We start from the raw sequence: 21,991 nt of genomic DNA, 5'->3' as shown, positions 1-21,991 counted from the left end.
TATAGATACTTAGATACTCATAGCATAGAGACTCAGAGATATCTAGAGATTTAGAGTGATAAAACACTTCATAAATGAGTCTTGTCGGATGTATAATGCTCATGTTTCAGAGTGGCTTTTATTTTGACCTGCAGCTGCAGGGCTTCGTCTGGTTGGTGGCAACAACCGCTGTGAGGGCCGGATGGAAGTCTACAAGAATGGCATTTGGGGCGAGCTATGCAGCTCCACTCTAAACAGAGACATTGCAGACGGCATTTGCCGTCTCCTTGGCTGTGGTTGGAGCCTTGTGTATGGTAACCTGTCGACATTTGGACAAGGAAATGGAACCATTTTCCCAAATAACTTGTATTCCATATCAAACACAATAGCCAACAGTCTTAGTTTCGGAACAAACATGTGTAGCCATGACCAGACCGCTGCCATAATTTGTGAAGGTAAGCCTATACGATTGGTTTTATATTTTTATCGGTAATGGATTTATATATCTTACTAGAGGGTAGACTGTGCTACAGACTGCGTTATCTTCGCCAATGGTTGTCCCCTACTCTCAACTCTTTTCGATTTACTGTTTTTTCCACCATTGTCTGCGCCAACAATCACCAGACGCTACTCACCACCTGACATTGCCACACGATACTCACCACTCACCTGACACCATTGCCAGTCACCCACCACTCAACTGGCATCTGACCCTCACCAGACACCTCACCACTCCCATGACACAAGTTATCCACCTGCCCCTCACGACACATGAGATGTCACCACTAGATAGACACTCACCAAACACACGACGTTCTTGAAACTCAGCAGACATCACCCAGCACTCGCCAGTTTAATCGTTTACACACGCACACAAACAACACCACTCTACACAATTATACCATTTCACCATACCACTGCATGAATTACTACACCATTACAGTACACCCTACACCACTCCTGAAAACTACGATGCCATTTCACCACAGCACGACATAAATACACCACACTCCTGCACAACGTTACAGTGCACACTACACCACTGCTGTACACGACTACGCCACACGACTAAATTACTGTTCACCCTCAACTACACCAAACTACACTCCACATCACTGCACTACACCACACACCTACACCACTTCACCACACGAATACATTACACCTTATTCAGTCACTCATTCGCTCGCTCAATCCTCTCATTTCTTCATTTACTCGTGCAGCCTTTATTTACTCATCATATCATTCACGCGTTATTTACACATTTTATGATGTCTTTATTTCTCATTCTTACCTCAATCCAATCAGCCATGGCTTCCTGCAGGCCCAGTTGTTGCTAAGGACGCCGTTGCTCGGGAAGCCATTGCGAGTGACGCCTGTCACGAGCCTGGCGGTTGCCCCGAGCTTCCGGAAGCTATACATTTGATTTAGTAGTGCATATAAGCTACTTAGTTTCGTGGGATTTTTAATTCTGTAGTCAACATGTTACATTGATTCACATCGTGCCTTAATTCAAGGTGTTTTACAATAATTATACACTTATGCATAAGATAGTGGTCAAAATAAAGTGGGTTAGTAAAAGTGGTGGTATAGTTATGGTGACAGGCGGACAGGTGGGAATGATGAAGGAGGTGTTGAGATAGTGACAGAGGTAGTGACAGGGGTAGATAGGGGTAGAGTGGTGATAGGGGTTTTGGTAGTGATAATGACTGGGGTAGTGATAGAAATCAGGGTGCTAATTGGGGTATTTGTGGTGATAGGGGTAAGGGTGGTGATAGGGGTAGTGATAAGGACTGGGGTAGTGATAGAGGTAAGTGTGGTGATAGGGGTAAGGGTAGTCATAGGGTTTGGGGAAGTTATAGGGGTGGTGATAGGGGTTGGGGTAGTGATAAGGACTGGGGTAGTGATAGAGGTAAGTGTGGTGATAGGGGTAGGAGTAGTCATAGGGGCTGGGGTAGTTATAGGGGTGGTGATAGGGGTGGGGGTCGTGATAAGGACTGGGGTAGTGATAGAGGTAAGTGTGGTGATAGGGGTAGGGGTAGTCATAAGGGCTGGGGTAGTTATAGGGATGGTGATAGGGGTTGGGGTAGTGAAAAGGGATGGGGAAGTGGTCGGGGTAATGGTGGTGAAAGGAATATAATTATTGATAGGGGTAGGGGTGGTGATCGGGGTAGTGATAGGGGTTGGGGTATTGGTAGGGGTAATGGTAGTGAAAGGAATAGGAGTAGGGATAGGGGTAAGGGTGGTGATAGAGATAGGGCGAGTGATAGGGGTTAGGGTAGTGGTAGGGTTAATGGTGGTGAAAGGAATAGGAATAGTGATATGGGTAGGGGAAGTGATTAGGGTAGGGGTAGTGGTAGAGGTTGGCGTAATGATAGGTGTAATGGTGGCGAAAGGGGTAGACCTAGTCGTGGCTGGGGGGCGCTGGCAGGCAGTAGCAGGGCTAGGGGAGAAGAGATGGGGGCTGTTCTAAGGCAGGAATGAAAGCTGCAGATTGTTGTTATAGTGAAGATGATTACTGTATGTGCTGCAATGGGAGTTGGTTCAGTGAAGGTTAGCGAGAAGGGAACCGGGACGAGAGAGTGAGACTGGGCGCAGGGCGAGGGAGGTACAGAGAGGGGGATGGTGGAGACTTAGGAGTGTAGATGACGGGATGGGACAAGAGTAGCGAGGGATGAGATAAGCGAGATGAGGTGGGGAAAGACAATGGAGGGGTTAATGGACCCAGAGTGAGAAATGTTAATGGACAGCGATGGTAGACAGGGAGCCGGTGGAGTTGAAAAAGTAGAGCAGTAGGGCAGTAGTGTGGGAAATGTGTGGGAGGTTAAATGTGTTCTGCTGTGTTTTTTATTACTCGGCAACACAAGATCGTAGATTATTTTGTCTTGGTTGCAAACCTGACGCAACGAGCATTACAACTATACCAGAGTTGTGCCCGTAGCTATAAAAATGCGGATTTGTATAAAGTTTTAACACATTTTACAAACAAACAGGGGTGTGATTATATATACAGATTATTTTTTTAAGTCAGTGTCACTGGTATGGCTAAGGGTGGCTTGGAGGTGAGAGCACTAACCTGGATGAAATCTGAGCAGCTACCCGTGATTAATCCAGGTTGTCAAATCTAGCAAGCTGTTGGTCTCAGCACAATCACCAATAATTGCACACACGTAAACAAGCGTGACATTTGGTTTCGAACTTATGATGAAAAAGAATCGGCGATACCCTTTCCGGCTATAATACAGGAGGTCTTAAGATGTTCAAACACCGAATAGACACCTGTTGCATGGCATCAAGTATGCATCAATCACAAATGTTCGTGGAAAAACGTGCAAACAAACATGCATTCACAATAATGTATGCATTGTATGCAGAGACAGCTTCCTCTGTGACCTTGTCTTTCCAGTGTTAGACCAGAAAAAAATGTCAAAAGGCAAAGCGCACAAAGGCAATGTTTTACCCCAACCATCTGTGGTTACTCCAGACTTGACGATGCCTTGTAATCGGTGTCTATTTGGTGTTTGAACTCCTTAACCCCTCGTGTATTCTTGCTAGAAAGGCTAAACCCTATTAATTTTTTTCATAATCTTGGAATCGTTCATTCATTTTTTTATCTCTAGGGATAGATTTATCCTTCCCAGAGGCAATAATTGAAAGTGCGGTTATTGTATGATTATGAATTGATGTCTAGCCATATATGATACCAAATGTTTATTACAAATGTATGTTATGTTGCATTCTCTAAAAATGCTAAAAAAAATGTCTGTTTTTCTCTTAATCAGCTGCTGGGACTGCCGACAATTATTTGTTTGTAACTACATCAACAAGTAAGTTCCTTAAGATAATGTCGTATGCCATCGAAATATTCAAGTGATATTCCATTGACACTACAGTGCTTTTACAATCTATTGTGACTATATATGCAGGACGGGACTTTTGGTCATATCAGATGTATTCATATTGATGTTCCAAATTATTTAGTAGCACAATTCTTCTATTTCTGATTACAATATAGATATCGATTTTTATTTATGTGCTAGAGGATTACAAGAAATAATCTTAAATTGGAAAGGGGCTGGTCTTGATCTTCCCCTCATTAAAAAGACAATGCTTTTAGTTAGCACAGGAGTACACACTTCATGACGACACCAGATTTAAATGTTTGGAGATGAATATCACCTGCCAAACGTATCAAATGGGAGTCGTTTTACTTCTGAGATACCTTAAAGTTATGTTTGTTCCACTAAGTACGAAGCAGACCTTACCTACCCACCCTGCTACAGAGGTATGTTCGCCGTATTACAAACAAAACTGACATCAAATTCTCAGACTTAGAATTTTACAAAACTTAGTTTAATTACAAGCAGCAATGTAAATTTGAACCCAAGACCTCAGCAATACCACCTCCTTTAAGCCACATGGACACCTCTGTAGAAAATGTTTTATGTAAAACATGAAAATACTGAAGTACAATAAAGAGTAAGCACACTGGTTGCCAGTAATAGGAAAAATTGGCACAGAGTCTGAATAACGCAGCAGCTTATAATGGAAATATACAGGCAGTCCCCAAGATACGAACATACAACTTATGAACATCCGCACTTACGAACGAACCACAATACGATTTAATTTTCAACCATCCGATTTGCGAACTGAGCTGTGGAACAATTTTGTTTGGTGGAGCAATCCTCCGCGAGATGTAACGAGCCCCAGCATCAGGCATGATGCACAATGACAGTGAACCATTCGGCACTATTTTTGCACATCTAACATCGTGTGCTTTTTGTGCCATTATTGCACTTTTTATCTCTTTGTGACCCTCATGTCTGACCGTATGTACAATTCAATACTTAGTTCCGATATTCAAACAAATTACTTAACAACAGGTCTCAGGTATATAACCCATTCATAAGTCGAAAATTGCCTGTGTGATAGGTGACATTATGGACAATTGCCTTTTTTATAGCATATGCAATGGATATCCACTCTATCTGTAAATAGAGATACCTTTTGGGGAATTCAAGAGTGGTTGTCTTAAAGATAGACTCGTCCTCACCAGAGAAGGTCACTACAATTGTATTGTAATTATTATTACGTTGGTGAATGGAGTATGAAGATAACAACCATCTCATCCATCTATAGTGATCATACTTAAAACAAGCAATTGCAGCTACTTAAACTCATACATTTTGGTAAAGAAGATACAAATAATTCGTTAATAAAAGTCATACGTACTGCTGGTGTCAGTGCAACATTGATTGCCTTTGAGGTTACTGAATGATGCTATAGATTTGAAGCTTTCGTGACTGCAGCAATCCATACTCTTTGGTTCTTTCGGTAAAGTCACGTAGGTATAAAATAAATAAATCACGCCGTTTCGGGTGCAACACAAGCGTCCATCATCAGGTAGGAAAGCATGGTCTGCTTCTAAGGCAGACTGTTTTAAATTGTATGAAATGGGTGTAGCTCAAAGGTTATAAAGAAGTGGCTGGGGCTAGTGCTGTTAATGTGAGAAATTATCATGTAAAAGTAAGTTAGGAGAGTGGCCTCCGAGACGAGGGCACGGAAGTGGCTATATTAATTTGAGGGATTAGCATGATGTTAATGTGAGAAATTAGAGGGCACGGAAGTGGCTATGTTAATATGAGAGATTAGCATGATGTTAATGTGAGAAATTAGCATGCAACTGTATAAAAGGAGAAAAAGAGTGGCCTCCTCGACAAGGGAGTGCAACCCAACGGGTGTAATCCGAAGGGCCTGTGAGTATGAGAGTGCAATCCAAAAGACATGTGAGCATGAGAGTGCAATCCGAAGGCATGAGAGTGCAATGCAACGGACATGTGAGCATGAGAGATCTAAGAGAGAGGCATAGAGAGACACAGATAGTCGAATAACAGCTGACATATGCAGGTTGGATGGAAACATCACAGTCAGTTAAGACTTTACCTGGTTAATAACGTTCTTCCAATGATTGCTCAGTTTGTACCCATCCTCTCGGTGGAAGTTGTTTTATATTTTTATTATTTTATTGTTTCCCTTCTACGTGACTTTACTTTTACATGCTAATTTCTCATGTTAACATCATGCTAATCTCTCATATTAACATAGCCACTTCCGTGCCCTCGTCGAGGATTTCGCTCTCCTATCTTACAGTTACATGCTAATTTCTCACATTAACATCACTAGCCCTGGCCACTTCTTTATAACCCTTAAGCTACACCCATTTCAGTCTGCATCAGCAGCAGACCATGCTTTTCCACCTGATGATAGACGCTTGTGTTGCACCCGAAACGTCATGATTTATTTTATTTTATACCTACGTGACTTTACTGAAAGAACCAAAGAGTATGATGCTATAGAGATACATATTTTTAAAACACGTCAGTTGGTTGAGATTGATAGTCAATCTAAAACTTAGGTTTTCGCAGCCTATACAATTATTCACATTTATTTTTGGATTGAGCCCATAGCCACGTAGTTGTGGTCTATTATGTAAACAATATTGCCATTAACCCTCTACCACCCAACAAGATTTTTGACAATTGAAGCTCAAACTCCTTTGAGTTTCTTTAGGTAGCATATGATAAGTCCTCGCTAAATGCGTAGTGTTCAAACTATAATGCTCTTTTGCTACAATGTGGTTCTTCAATTCGGGAACACTTTGCACAACACTGAACACGCACCAATGTAATATGTATTATTTAATTATACGCTTCCATAATACATATTACAATTCCTTATGGAGGAAACACTAATTAACTGATTACTAACGTAGCACATAATCACAATAACACAGATTACAACTAATTACTAATCTACAACGCATTACTAATCATAGCCATTGACTGATTACCAATCGATTATATAATTACAATACCCCCCTCTGCCTCAAATCACTGAACCTGAATTAGTTAAATGATGACGTCACCCTGCTGCTCTATTTAAGACCGGGAGCAAGTGAGGGCTTTACCATTCTGGCGAATTGCCCGATGATGCTGGATGTATTTACCAGCGAAACCCGTTCTCGTTCTTCCTAAAGTGCCACAGCGGCACACGTCGACATCCCGTGGATTTCACAGCCACCCCGGGGTTTGCGAGGGCCCCAGGCCGGACGGCCGGGGGTGGCCTTGCTGCCGGAGGGTGGGGGTGCCACACGCGCTGCGGGGGAGGTGATTTGACCGCAACGAGCGAATGAAGACGGCAGGGAAGGAGACGGGGACGCGGCGTGCGCCAAGGACCATGGAGGATGCCCGTGGGGCCGAGAGTGACCGGAGGGACAGCACGGGTCCGCCTGGGGTGGGGGAGGTGACGGGGGAGGTCCAGCGAGGGAAAGATGCAGGGATGGTGGATGGACCGGAGGGGGCGGGGGAGGAGGAGCGAAGAGGATGAGGGGAAGCGCCGGGAGGCCGGGGAAGGAGCGTCCCCGAACAGAACACGGGGGACGAAGCAGGAGGGATCCTATCAAGCCGGGGGCCACGGGAGGAACAGAGGAGGAAGATGACAGCGGACGCTGGTCCGGTGGGGGCGGGGAGACCTAGTGAAAGAGCGGGGAGGTGGCGCAGTGGAGCAGGGGCGGGCTGGACACCAACGCACGCCAGCAGACACAACTGCGTCAGGGTGGAGTTGAAGGACGACGTGGGGGAGGAGGTGATGATTGATAGAGCGACCTTCGTGAGGTCGGTGAAGCTCGGAATGCTGCGGGTTGAGGTGGCGGACCTGTACTGTTTGATTGCTCTGCCGGGGGAGAGGGCTTTCGACGTGAGCTTTACTTCGAGCCTCCTGCTGCAGAACTTCCTCACCCGCTTCGAGGAGAAGGCGGGGAAGAAGCCTCTGGCATCCATGAGGACGCAGCTGCTGTCGGATCTGGAAACAAAGGTTGTGACTGTCTTCTTGTATAATGAGGCACTGCATGACCAGGACGTGGAGATGTGATTGAGACAGCACTGCGTGCTATTATCTAACTGCAAGAGGGTGCAAGACTCTGTGGGGATATGGACCGGGGCCAGGCAATGGAGGGTGCACCTGAAGATGGAGGGGGGGGGGGGTGCTGAATCATATCCCGAGCGCCTTAAACATTGGGGGGAACAGGGGGTACGTGGTATACGCAGGCCAGCCTAAACTGTGTAGGATGTGTGGGGGAAGGGGGCACCTGGCGGCAGCATGTGAGGCAAGAATCTGCTACAGGTGCAAGGCGCCGGATCACACGGTGGAGGAGTGCAGGGAGCCGGCCCAATGCAACCTCTGCGGTAGCAGAGGGCACCTGTATAGGGACTGCCCGGAATCATACGCCAACAAGGTGCGGGCGTATCAAGGTGGATGGGAGGGGGAAGCGGTGGAGGAGGCGACCAGACGGGGATCGGACCGGGAGCTTGTGGGGGAGGAGGAAGGAGAGGCGGCAGAACCACCCCCCGGGGGGGAGAGGGAGGGAGACCTGCGGAGGGGGAAGCTACAACATTACTGGACCGGGAGGAGGGGGAGCAGGGGGAGGAGGGGAGGGAAGGCGAGGGAGATACCCCAGGAATTCCCGTGGTGGACTGGGCGGAGGCAATGGGCGAGGAGGAGGGCGAGAGGGAGCAACGGGTGGAGGAAGGATCTGAAGGGGCGTGGGAGGAAACAACGGGGAGGAAGAGGAAACTGGACAGAGCCCTAAAGGGGGCTGGTCCCCAGCATGACACGGATCCTTCAGGCTCCTCACCGGACACGGAGGAGTCTGGGTGGAGGAGGACAGAAGAAGGGGGGCGGTTGAACCGGGGGAAGCCCCAGAGGTTGAGGGGGAGGAAGAAAGTGCGAGAGAAGGCGGACAAGGACGGTTGCGGGGAGCGTGCAACGGAGTCGGAGACGGACTAAAGTACACTCCGGCATGGACCTCTCGGCGGCATTCATAAACGTGAGAGGAATGAAGGGGAAGGGAAGGAGGGGAGCAATTATGCAGCTGTTAAAGGCTTACAGAAGGGACGTGACCTTCCATCAAGAGTGCCACCTACCGTACACCCTGGGCTCGGAAGAACTGCTTGAAGACTGGGACGGCCACTACTTATGGTCGGGTAGTAACGGGAATCGGTGCACTGGGGTAGTTACCCTCCTGGGCAGGAGGGAAATGAGGGTGGAGGGAACCCAAGAGACGATCCCGGGCCGACTCCTTTGTGTGGACATGTCCTACCAAGGCGTGGAGTTGTGGCTGGTGAATGTGTACGCCCCTGTACGATGCATGGAAAAGGTAGAGTTGTGAGAGAGCTTAGCAACCCTACTGGCTACTAGGCGACAAGTCATCGTAGGGGGAGACTTCAATTGCCCGTTATACTTAACGGACCTGGTGTCGCCAAAGGGGAGGAGGAAACTGGACTCTTCCTCCAGAAAGCTGAGAGAACTGATGGCGGACCTTCGCATGATAGACGCTTTCAGGAGGGTGCATGGTGTAAGGCCCGGGTACACATGGTCGGACAAAAGCGGGGGAGCGCAGTCGCGGATAGATTTTATCTTCACCTCTGCCATAGTAGAAGTGGAAAGTGCAGGGGTGGAGCCCTTCCCCCTCTCGGACCACAAAATGGTCATGGCAGGGCTCGCGATCCCAGGTGGGGCGAGGAGAGGGAAAGGGATGTGGAAAATGAACGTGGGCCTATTGGAGGACCAGAAAGTGGTGGGGGACTTTGTGCAAAAATACAACGACTGGAGGACCTTGCAGGACTGTTTTCCCATGAGGGTGCAATGGTGGGGCCAGATGAAGGGCAGGGTGAAAGCGCTTTTCCAGTATCATAGCAGGAGGAGGGGAGTGAACAGGGAGTTGAGGCAGTGGAACGTCAGGCTGGAGAGGATGTACAGGTTGCTTGAGCTAGGCTTCCCAATGGGGGAAAGGATAGAGGAATTGAAAGGGAGGATAGCCTCAGTGTTGGAGAGGAGGGCTAGACAGCTAGTGTACAGGGCGAGGGTTAGGGCAACGGAGGAAGGAAATAAGTGAACGAGGTTTTTCTTCAAAGCAGGTAGGGAGGGGGATAACGCAATTAGGGAATTGGTAAGCCCTACCAGGGGCAGGCAGACGACGACGGCAGGGATGATGAGCATAGCGGAGGATTTCTATAGGGAGCTGTACGGGAGAAAAGGGACAGATGGGGGAAGCGGGAGGAGCTGCTGGGGGCACTGGGGAGGAGGATTGGGAGCCTGGAGCCGCTGGGGGAGAAGATACGGCAGGGAGAAGTGGAAGGGGCGGTAAAGGGGCTGAATAGAAATAGAACCCCGGGCCCGGATGGTATCCAGCGGAGTTCTACGTCAAGTTCTGGGAGCTCCTGAAGGAGGACATGCTGCAAATCTGTAGGGAGACTTTAGAGGAGGGCCGGGTGCCGGACGATATGCAGGAGGGTTTAGTTACGCTGATTTATAAAGGGAAGGGGGATCGCAAGGACTTGGGAAGCTGGCGCCCAGTTACACTCCTAAACACGGACTACAAGATTTTAGCGAGGATAGTTGCGGCGCGATTAGGGAAGGTGGTGGGGGGGGGGGGGGTGGTAGAGCCGGATCAGACGTGCGCGGTCCCGGGGAGGAGGATCGCGGACTCCCTGGTGGTGCTGAGGGAGGCTATAGAAGGGGAAAGAGAGAGGCGGTGCCCGCTGGGGATTCTGAGTTTGGACTTGGACAAAGCCTTTGACCGTCTTTCGCATGAGTATATGCTGGCGGTGATGGAGAGAATGGGAATGAGTGGGCCCCTGGTGGAGTGAGTGGCACGGCTCTATGGTGGACTCAGGGCTAGGCTTTTGATAAACGGGGAACGCTCGAGGGTGATTCATGTAGGGTCCGGGGTGCGGCAGGGGTGCCCGATGTCCTTGGTCTTGTTCGTCATGAGCATGGAACCTCTAGCGCAGACAATAAGGGATAACCAAAGGATTAGGGGGGTGACAATCCCGGGCAACAAGGAACAAGGGAAAGCGACTTTGTATATGGACGACGTGGCCGTGCTGTGCAGGGACGTTGCGTCGGTGTGGAGAGGTATGGAGGAGACAGGGCAGTTCTGTGCGGCCTTCTGGCTTGAAGAGCAACACAATGAAGAGCGAACTGACGGCCTTTGGGGACTCGAGGTTGTTCGAGGGTCGGCTACCGGAGTTGAGACTGCAGACGGAAGAGATCACGGTGCTGGGGGTGACCTTCTGTAGGGATAGATCGGCGGAGCATAACTGGGAGAAAAGGATAAGGAAGGCGAAGGGACGTTTGGGTAAGTGGGCAGGGAGGCGGCTCACGGTGGCTGGGAGGATCATGGTGGTGAAGGTGGAGATACTGCCAACGCTAAACTACCTGGTGCAAGTATTCCCACCTGGTAGGAGGGAGGTCAAGGCCTTGACATCGACGCTATTCGGATTTATCTGGGGGGGAGGGATGGAGAGGGTGAGGAGGGCCATACTGTGCATGCAGGTTGGGAACAGGGGGAGGGGCGCCCCAAATGTGGAGTGCACCCTGATCTCGATCTTTGTGTGTAATGCAATGAGACTGTTCTCTGCAGAGCCGCGAGGCAAGGCGGCATGCTACATGAGGTATCACCTGATATGGCGCCTGCAGGGCCTCGGGATGACCCAGGCTGAGAGGAGCACACCCTTGGACTGGCCGGGGGGGTTGGTTGAGTGACGTGGTGGGGGACTACATAGGGCAGCACGGCCTGAACCGGTGGGGGGGCCGGTGGAGCCCCAGAGAGGTGCGGGCCGAGGCGGAGAAAGGGGAGGCCTGTGAGGAGGTGCCAGGTGTGAGGAAGGCGGTACACCGGCAAATTTGGAGGAACACGTCGTCGACTGCACTCACAAAAGAACAGAGGGACCTATCCTGGCTGGCGGTCCGGGACAAACTGGAGACGAGGGGCTTCATGTACACCCGCCAAATGGCACGCACCCCCAAATGCCCGAGGGGCTGCAACGGGGATGAGAGCGCGGTACATGTGATGGTGGCATGCCCCTTTGCCCAGGAGGTGTGGAGGCGGAGTGAACCGTTGTTGGCCCGGTTCGCCCCGTCGAAGGTGACAACATGGGACATCATGTGGGGGGAATTGCGGGGAGTGGGAGGGGAGGACAGGGACCGGGCGTGGGCCATAATAGGCGCAACAAAGGAGGCCTTATGGAAGGCGCGCAAGAAGGAACTGGAGGGGTCCCAGATGTCCCCTTTGGAAACATGCTACGTGGCAAGGAGTTTGTTGGAGAGGGTGGTGGAGGTGGATCGGGTGAGGCTGGGACACGAAGCCGCACGGGAAAAGTGGAAGTGGCCACTGCCCAGGGTGGGTTAGGGCGGCCTGGGATGGGGGGGGGGCTTTACTGGTGCCCGGGGGCGAGGTCGTGCGTGGCTGGAGGGGAGGTAGCCCCTCCATGCACAGATGTGCCCCAGTGCTGTGTCGGGGGTGATTCCGGTCTCGCGGATGGGTCGGTGGCCGGGTGGGGCCTCCGCGGCGCACGGGAGGGGGCGGCCCCTCGATCTTTGTTTTGTTTTTTTCGCTGTGAAACTAAGTAAAAAAATTTAAAATCGTAATTACCATCGAAACGCCGTACTCAAATTGTAAATGTTGTGCATTCACTCTTCAACACACCGGTGGGCTAAAGTACTAAACTATTTGTCCTTTGTAAACCTGACACATTTTTTACTGTTGGTCGTGTCGGGTGTGGAGGGTTACGACACATTTATAAATAACGCGATCTAACCCAGAAACCTTTATTATGAATAATATTGGTCGTGAAAGCCTACGTGTTAAACGTATATAAGTTAAAATTGCAGTGTGCGGAATTCAGTACACAAATTATATCTCAGAATTGTCATGGTATGTCTGCGGGCTGATTTTATAGTGAAAATGTGATTTCAATCTCGAATCTTTGACGTATGATACCATGTAACGTATATACCTCACTTAATGTGTTTGCTTAAGGTGGAACTTGTCAAGAGCGCATCTGTGTTAAATGAGGAATTACTGTACTTGGAATTAGTGGACTGCATCAGCTGACCCTGTCCATTCTCCTGCTACTCCGTGCGCCCGCCCCCCAGCTATGCCCAGGCCCTACCCCAACCCATATCATTACCCCTTACCCCAACCCCAATTACTACCCCAACCCCTTATCATTCCCCTAACCACTACCCAACCTCCTATCACTACCATAAACACCTATCACTGCTCCAACCGTCTTTAACTACTCCCACCTATCTGAATTGTCACCATAACTACACTACCATTAAGCCACTATATATAACTCTATATAAGATAAGATATACTCCGATACGGGGCAATCCTCCACTTCGTTGCTGATACCCATTCGTAAATTGAACGGTTCGTAAGTGGAAACACAACAATGTATTGTATTTAAATGCCCATATTTGATGCACGTCTGAGATGAACAGAACAAACCGGGAAGCTCATCAATAGGATGAGTGGCTCAAAATGTAAAGACTGTAAGCTTACATCCTGGTTTGGTGTTGACTCAACTGGGAATGCCTCCAGGGTTAGGTTGATATGAGTATCGCTTCTGAGGAATTCAACAGTAGTCCTGAGGATGGACTCATCCTCACCATAGTAGAGAGGAATTTACATCACTGGCTCATAGCTGTAAACGGATGAACACCACCTCAATGCTACATTTATCAAAAGATCACTTTGACTTTTCAAAATTAACACGAAGGTTTTTCATGAAACTTTTATATTTCAGATGGAAAAGTGCGTCTGGTGGACCGTGAGTTGCAATGCCAAGGCCGCGTGGAAGTGTTTAACAACGGCTCCTGGGGCACGTTGTATGGATACTACGGGGATGTGTGTGGAGAGTTGCAATGTGGAAGTCGTATTAGAACCATCAGCCAACGTGGTCTATGGCAGCGTCAGACATGGAATGCCTATTGCAGTAGCATGGCGCAGAGTCTTGCAGACTGTACTCTGACTCCAGCAAACAAGTATTTTCGCACGCTGTATGGAAATGATGGCGTTGTTTGTTCAGGTAAACAGTTTTCATGTCCTATTGTTGTCAGGTTCTGTGCTCATGGGGCCGGTCTCTTGCTTCAATCTCCCTCCATCCACACTTGATTCACGGCCCCTCTATACCTTGCAATGGGGTTTTATGGCCTTAGCCAGGGAAGGAAACTTGAGGTGGTTTACCTTTGTATTACTTGGCGGTGTTTTTCAGGTGATATCATAATAATAATGCGAATACAATGTTGGAAGTTTACATGTGTAATGACGCACTTCGGAGACAGGGATCGTTAAGGCACCTTCTTTATTCTCACACTTCAGTGAATTACAAGCGCTCTACATGCTTACACACTAGTCACACATCCGTCTAATTCAACAGCACTATCTAGCTTGTACAGTTGGCAGGCTGTCTAGCTAGCGGCGTCTAAGGATGGTTAAGATGGTAGCGACGAAGGTGACGAACAGCGACACAGCAAGGGGATCCATTTCCAGCAACAGCCCCGAGCTCTCGCCCCAGGCACCATTTTATCCTCCCGGTGTGGCCTCGCTCCGCCCTCACCATGCCCCCTTTCTGAAACCTACTAGCAGGTTCCCGGGCTTCCAGATGGGCCCCTTCCTGAGCTTCTTTTTAGTTCTGCTCGTCACTGTATATACTCCCTCTGCTGACGTGTATACTGCCCTCTGCTTTCAGTACCACTTTTCCGTCAGCAGTCAGCGTTATTACACTACACATGTAACTAATGCAAGTGCATTACATAACTCATTGCAATCCACATATTAAGATGTTTCAGCCAATTTATACATGTTGTAGCAAACTGTAGCACCAAGTAAAAACCCACGTGTGTGAGGAGGCAACACTCTATCCTATATGCTTGGAACAGTTTGAGATTAGTCCACACTTCCTCTTAAGCCTCATGACGAGCCAGAATATGGCACCTCCTCAACACCCACTGGAAGGGTATTTCACATAATTTGTGTGGTGATCTACCAACCCTCACTGCCTCCAGTGCTAGGTTTAAGGCCACGTGCAATAGTCACCACCAACAGGCTCCATCAGCGAATTCAGTTTAACTCCATACCTAGGATATAAGGTTTCATAAATGTGAATAAATGCAGATCTTCTCTCACTACAATATCAGCGAAGAGTACAGGGCAGCTATGGTAATCAATATGTGGATTCCACAAGATGATGGGGGCACAATTTAGGTATAGCCAATCACATGGTTCATTTTCTATTGAAAATAATGTTCCATGGATCTGATCTGTAACTTTTTTTTCATATAATACAGATTGATTGATATAATTATTGCATAATAATGTGTTCATGCAATACTATCATGCCAGGATAATGTTAACTCAGAGGAACCATTGTTGAATGGACATGCTGTTTTATTAAAAAAAGTGTAGTAAAACACACCATTATTAATGTATTTATCTATGGGACCCTTTTTCCAGTCTGAAGATGATGGAAAAGGAATATGCTTTACCCTTTCCGGATACAGGATGTGTTTAAGATGTTATAACACCGAATAGACACTTATTATCACAAGGCATCAAGTCTCCATTGACCACACATCCTTGTGGTAAAAACCTGTAATCAACAAGCTTTTATAATGTATGCATTGTCCGTGAAACGGATTGCTCTACACCAGACAGCCTTCTCCTCTATAGCCTTGCCTCAATGGTGTTAGATCAGAGAACAAAGGGTAAAGCATATTCTTTTTTCATCATCTTGATACCGGCAAAAAGGACTCCTTAGGTAAGTAAAGTAAACCTTTGACAAGGGTTAGGTTCCTGAAAACCCTTGCGTTTGGTAAATTCGCGGTTGGTAAACTTAAGCCCTTATGGGGACAATAGGGTGAGGGGGACCGAGGTCGCGAGTGAACCTAAGAAATGTAATTTGTTACTTTCACTAAAATTAACCAATGAACACAGCACACTAAATAAAGAACATTTTAGTGCCATTGAAGACATTTAATTAAGAAAAGTACAGTCAATTAAATTTGATTTATCTTTGATAGTGATGATGATGCACTGCCATCACCATCACTTGCTCATACACTCAGGGTCATACTTAATTTATAATAAAAAAATATTTCTGAAAAAATGTATATCACTGAGTGGCACGCAATATTAGTATATGATATTTAGGCACAAAACGGTAATACGCAATCACAAACATAAAATATGCAATAATTTCGTGAGACGGAGCGTGAATCGGACCAATCGCGGAGGTAGCAACGTGTTCACACTTCGCAAGTCTACATTTTACGCTCAACGTGCACCACGCTCGCTGTAACGCGATTCTAGTGCCTGACAGACTACTCGCTATAACGCGAGTCTAGCGCATGATGGACTACTCACTATTACGTGAGTCTAGCATGTGACGGACTACTCTGCTGAACGGTGTGGGTGTTGGCAACGTTCAGTGATGCTGGAAGTTGGTACTATAGTACTGGTGCTGTAGTAGTGATGCGTGCTGTGATACGCAGCATGCCTTCCTCTTCCTCATTCTTTGTTCCGGCAGCATCTTTGTGTGCATCGCATCATCTCGCTCCCTTATCTTTACTTGTCATATATCTCACACTCACTTTATATTAAAATATGTCACACATAGCATATTTATTGAAATTCTATATAAACCGAGCACATTTTAAAATTAACACGTAAAACAGTGTACTGTCAAATAAAAACATCAATATTACAATTATGGGTTGGAACGGCACCCTCCCCCCACCTTCACCATAATTCCATATGGCAACATTACAAACCCTAAATAAACACAATCTTCAGTCCTATTATACAAAACAAGCCCTTATCGTGTTCAGTAATTATGTTTAAACACAATTTATAAGCATTGCTTAATTTTACTAACGAAATGCAAAGCTCATTCTCCAGTTCTCTGGATATTTATAAAACGAAAAAAACCCGTTTCTGTTCAAACCTACACTGCATTTCCTTGCAACAGGTTTCTTTTGCGAATTTGCTTTATGTGGAAATTTTCAGGAGCGCAACCCCCGCGTTAAGCAAGGACTTTGTGTATTGTTCCTGAGATAATGAACGTTGTTTTATTTTACACGCTTTTATTTAACTCACTGTGTTGTTGATGTCGTATTCTGAAATCTTGTAACTCAATTTTTTACCCACTCCCCAATGTGGTATCGACTGCAGACTTCGTTTAGTTACGCCTTACTGATGACAATACTATATTCTATCAAAAAATATAATTTTAAACAATCTTTTTATTACATGCTTTCTATTAACTCACTGTCTGTTGTTGTCGTATCCTCAAATCTTGAAACTCAATTTTAACCCACTTCCCAATGTGGTATCGACAGCAAACTTGGTATACCTATGTCCTACTGATGACAATACTATATTCTATCATACAAAATAAAAATATATATTTTTCAACATTATTTTTTACATGTTATGTTTCGGCTTGGGTCTAATTGTCCATGGTCCCTTACGTTATGGCAAGCTTCGGGGCCACTTCCTGGAGTCATGGAGTTCTTCCATTACTCGTACGGTACATTTTAATAAAGCGTGTTTAAATTTTTTTTTTAAATATTACTTCTTTTTTTTCTTGCAGCTGCTGGCATTCGACTACTGGGAGGCGACAGTCGCTGTCAGGGTCGGTTGGAAGTCTATAGGAACGGAGACTGGCGTGGAATTTGTAGCTCAGTGTTGGATTACCAGGATGCAGATGTAATGTGCAAGTCTCTTCAGTGCGGAAGTGCATCGTTTGTTGGAAACACAACCAAGTTTGGTCCTGAATCTAGCTCAGTTTTTTCACAACGTGTATCTTGCCCCAAAACTGCAACAACCTTACTCAATTGCTATTGGAATGACATACTTTGTGATGATACAACTGCAGCTTCTTTGATCTGTGCAGGTGAGTAAAAGGCAAATATGCACTATTGTGATGCACACACGAAGCTAAACATACACTTGCTACTAAAGATTGAATATTGAAACCTTAACGGGCTGGGGTATCACTAACATGGGCACTTTTATCCCTTAGCCTCGATATATCGATGGCTCTTGTTGTTCTATGGGCTGTATGTCTCACTGGCACGGCGACCATGGCCCTTTACACCCTTTCCTCCCACAGCGCAGCGGCCCACGCCGAACTAATTTCCATAATCTCCCATTAACATCCCATTAACACTGCTCCTGTGCACATGTACGGCCACGGTGTTCTTATGCGGTGACGGAAGCTCATTAACTTTGACACGCTAATATCTCTCCCTAATCACTCTCTCCATATTCTCTCTCTCCCGAGTCGTTATGGTGTTCTTATGCAGCGACGGAAGCTCATTAACTTTGTATTGCTAATCTTTCTCCCTAATCTCTCCATAATCTCCCCATTAACTCAAACATATATAACCCCTTGTTGTAACGGCTCTCGCTATTTTATTCCTGGTCCAGCAGTTCTGCTACTGTATATTTTTTTCGCCTGAGGACGACCGCTTGTGTTGCGATCAAAACGTCGTGATGTATTATTTTTTATTTACATTTTTAACATTTATTTTTCTACCTACGTGACTTTACCGAAATAACCAAAGAGTAGAGTGGTGATTCATGTTTGAAAGTTAGAAAATAATTCCATTTGACTCAACCACAGTAATTGAAGGTTTATGCAAAATGATAAATGTGTGCATGCCATTAAAACCTCGTAAAATATATTAGATATTTTATAAGAAAGGTCAGGGGTGGGACTCTCTCCTGGCTAAGAGTGGACTATAAAGTGCTACTGCTGACCTACAAGGTATCCAATGGGTTAGTCCCGCTATATTTACAGGAACTGATCCATTTTCATTCTCCAACGAGGTCTCTGTGATCTTCAGATCGTCTTCTCAGGATTCTGAGGTCAAGGCCCATTTTCTGGGGTGATCGGGCTTTTGCCAGTGAAGCTCCCAAGCTTTGGAACGCTTTGCATTTGATAATTAATGAGACAATCTGAATCGTTTGCTATATTTAAGTCTGTCTTGAAAACTCACCTCTTAAAACTGGGTTTTACCCCCCGAGTTATGGCTATTTACTCTGCAGGTTCTATTTATTTCCTGCTTTCCATAGTATCTACTAATGGAATGCGCCTTACAAATTTGAGTTAGTATTATTATTAACGTATGAGGGATGTAGAAAGGAAGTGTGGAAGAGAAGACTGGGAGCATGTGAGGGATTTAAGTTCACTTCGAATTTTACAAAACGATTCATTACTACATGCATAGTTGATTTAAGAACACATGTAGAAAACATGATCAGAGTAAAAAAACGTACCCATGATAAAGTAGTGGTCATAATCTTGATTTGAAGCTTTTGTGACTGCAGGAATCCATACTCTTTGGTTCTTTCGGTAAAGTCACGTAGGTAGAAAAATAAAATAAAATTTAAAATAATATATCACGACGTTTCGATCGCAACACAAGCGGTCGTCCTCAGGCAGAAAAAATAATCCAGCAGTGGAACTGCTGAACCAACGAGAGAGCTGTTACAACAAGAGGTTATTTACGTGGCGATGGGCAAGCAAGCAGGGTCTGAGCTGGAAAGGAATTCCATCCCCGGAGGCAAGCACGTCAGTTGTGTTAATAGGGGAGATTAGGGCAAGAGAGATTAGGGAGAGAGATTAGCATGAAATGAGCATCCGTCGCCGCATAAGAGTATCATCCCCGTATATTCGCACAACAACAGTGTTAATGGGAGATTAGCACTAGAGGTTAGGCAGGGAGATTAGGGGGATTAGTAAGTTAATGTCATGTCTAAGTGTAACCCAAGCTGCGGCGCTGCAAACTGCGCTGTGAGAGACAAGCGAGTCCACGCAAGAGTACCACCGCAACGGTGGTCGCACTAGTGAGACACAAAGCCCATTGCACAGCCAGAACCATCGATACATCGAGGCTAAGGGAGCAGAAGTGTAGTGATGGTAGCATCACTACTGTGTACACACACACGCGTGTGACGTCACTATGCGGGGAAGTGTCACGACCACGCGGGTCTACACACACACATGACGTCATCCCGGCTGGAGGTAGGAATGACGTTCTGGACTCGGGAGGCCACGAGGGTGGTAAGAGGTCGTGGTACTCTCTGTGACCCCGGCTGGACATGTGACTGGACCCCAGTGGGGGCCGGGGGCCTAGGGGGCACCTCGGGGGGCACGTGGACAGCAGGGGGGGCTTCGAGAGGGTTCTCGAATGGAGGCGTGGCCGGGGCGGGGCCCGGGCACGCCGAGGCCCATATAAGCAGCCTCCTCACGAGGTTCGAGGCTGCCCGTATCAAGAATGAAGATGCATCGTGAAGACGCCAAGAAGAGATCCATGTGTAGGTCCCAGCCGGAGGACTCTAGGATAGCGGTAGACGTGTAAGTAAGTCCCGCCAAGACAGGAGGCTGTACCTCCCTAGAGTATCTGAGAAGTGTGTGTTAGCTAGAGTAAGTCGGTGGTCACCACTCTATGCGTAATGTAAGAGTTAACTGTTGTGTTCATTAATACATAAGTGTTGCCTCCCAAGAAGTTGTGTGTGCACCTAATTCGAATCCACTACAGATGTATGGTCATAGTTAAGCAACATTGCATGAGCAGAGAAGAATTGTGATGTATGAAGAAAATCACTTTTGTGTGTAGAGACAGATTATTGACACAGGAGTAATGAGTTTTCAAGATAGAGCTGCACTTTGAAAATTAAAATCAGGAACAAAAAAGCTACTAGCTTTTAAACACCAATGATAATGATGCTCAGTGCTGCGTCCTTGAACTTGGAGTTTGTTAATTGAGTGGAATACGTTCCATGGAAAGTTTCTGTCAACAGAAAATTCCACCTTCAAATATCCCTGCATTGTGCTCGTGACCTCGAGATGTTTCTCATGCCCAGTTCACATACGCACTGCAGTGTACCAACATGCAATGAACAATGCACGGTAAAAAATACATCACATTCATGGGGGGGGGGGGTCACCATTGGGGTGACAACAAAGTTGCCTAAGCCAAACGAGTAGGGAGTATAGTTGCAATGCCCGAGACTCAAATAGGGAAACTAAGTCAACTTATTGAACATTTAAAATTAGTGAAACATTCCATGCTGGCGAATGCAGCTGTCTTGTTTAAAGTACGTGAAACGCTACACTTCCATTAGTTATCAAAGAATGACCAACACTCGTAAATGCAATGATTTTTCTCTGATGCATTTCATATTATTTTAAACTCTTTAAATGTATAACATATACTTTTTATTTATCTTTCTTTAAAGTTCCTGTGGAGAAGACAATTACTCTTTCAGGACATGATGGAGTCATATTATCTAATAATTTTACCCTAGATAACACGTCTTTGACTTATACATTTGTAATACAATCCATGTCTCCAAATGTAATAAAAATTAAATTTGAGAACATAAGGTAAGAAAATATTGTTTGAAACATAAAACACACCACACATCCACACTACAATACACTATACACGGCATGTTTTATCTCGATCACTATCAAATCACGGATTTCAGGAGTTTGCCCCTGTACATTTTAGACATACTTGCAAACCGTGGAGGTTTCGTAAGTTGAAAAATTCGTGGATTACAGGGTAGCGAGCATGTATTTCGGACCAAGGACCCCAATCCGATTTTTCCCATGAGGTCTATTATTTGTTGAACGCGGTTTCGCCCAACACGGAATATTCAAGGAACGTAACCCCGCGTTACATGTATTTTTATGCACTTGACCCTAATGATAAACATGTTAATTACAGTACCCGTTGCAATCAGTAACAGTCAGAGCGGTTCTGTTCTGGAAAATTGTAAGTTACCAATTGTAGTATTCATAAAATTCGGCAATTTTGATAAAAATGAGTTATTGAACTTAATTGAATATTCTGAAATGTTTTAATAGACCTATGTAGACTGAACAATATTTCTAGGATTGATTTATGCAAGAGGTGGCAACCCTATTGATGTAAATACGAAATCATGTTTAGATTTTTAATACTAGCTAGCAGCGACATGAGAAAGCCATATAAGGTTATGCGGTGGCGGGTTTGTTAACTACCACGCCTTGTATGCAGGAGGTCGGGGGTTTGATCGGGACCATGAATCCTGTATATTTGGAGTTTG

The 21,991-nt window shown here is 46.2% G+C and overlaps 1 protein-coding gene across 1 annotated transcript in view; it reads left to right on the top strand.

The window, feature by feature from the left end:
• LOC116958570 (scavenger receptor cysteine-rich domain-containing protein DMBT1-like) overlaps window positions 1-21,991 on the top strand; it is a 115,221-nt gene that overhangs the window by 79,972 nt on the left and 13,258 nt on the right. The window contains exons 16-20 of the mRNA XM_032981276.2: window positions 135-434; window positions 3,762-3,806; window positions 13,635-13,916; window positions 17,481-17,783; window positions 21,137-21,284. Of these exons, the coding sequence (XP_032837167.2) occupies window positions 135-434; window positions 3,762-3,806; window positions 13,635-13,916; window positions 17,481-17,783; window positions 21,137-21,284 (1,078 nt within the window). The remainder of the gene's footprint in view (window positions 1-134; window positions 435-3,761; window positions 3,807-13,634; window positions 13,917-17,480; window positions 17,784-21,136; window positions 21,285-21,991) is intronic.

Source organism: Petromyzon marinus, chromosome 80, assembly GCF_048934315.1.
Source record: "Petromyzon marinus isolate PM22_M1 ecotype Great Lakes invasive population chromosome 80, UKy_Petmar_22M1.pri1.0, whole genome shotgun sequence".
Classification (NCBI taxonomy): Eukaryota; Metazoa; Chordata; class Hyperoartia; order Petromyzontiformes; family Petromyzontidae; genus Petromyzon; species Petromyzon marinus.
Note: the sequence above shows the minus strand (reverse complement) of the source record. Positions and strands in the feature narration are given on the sequence as shown.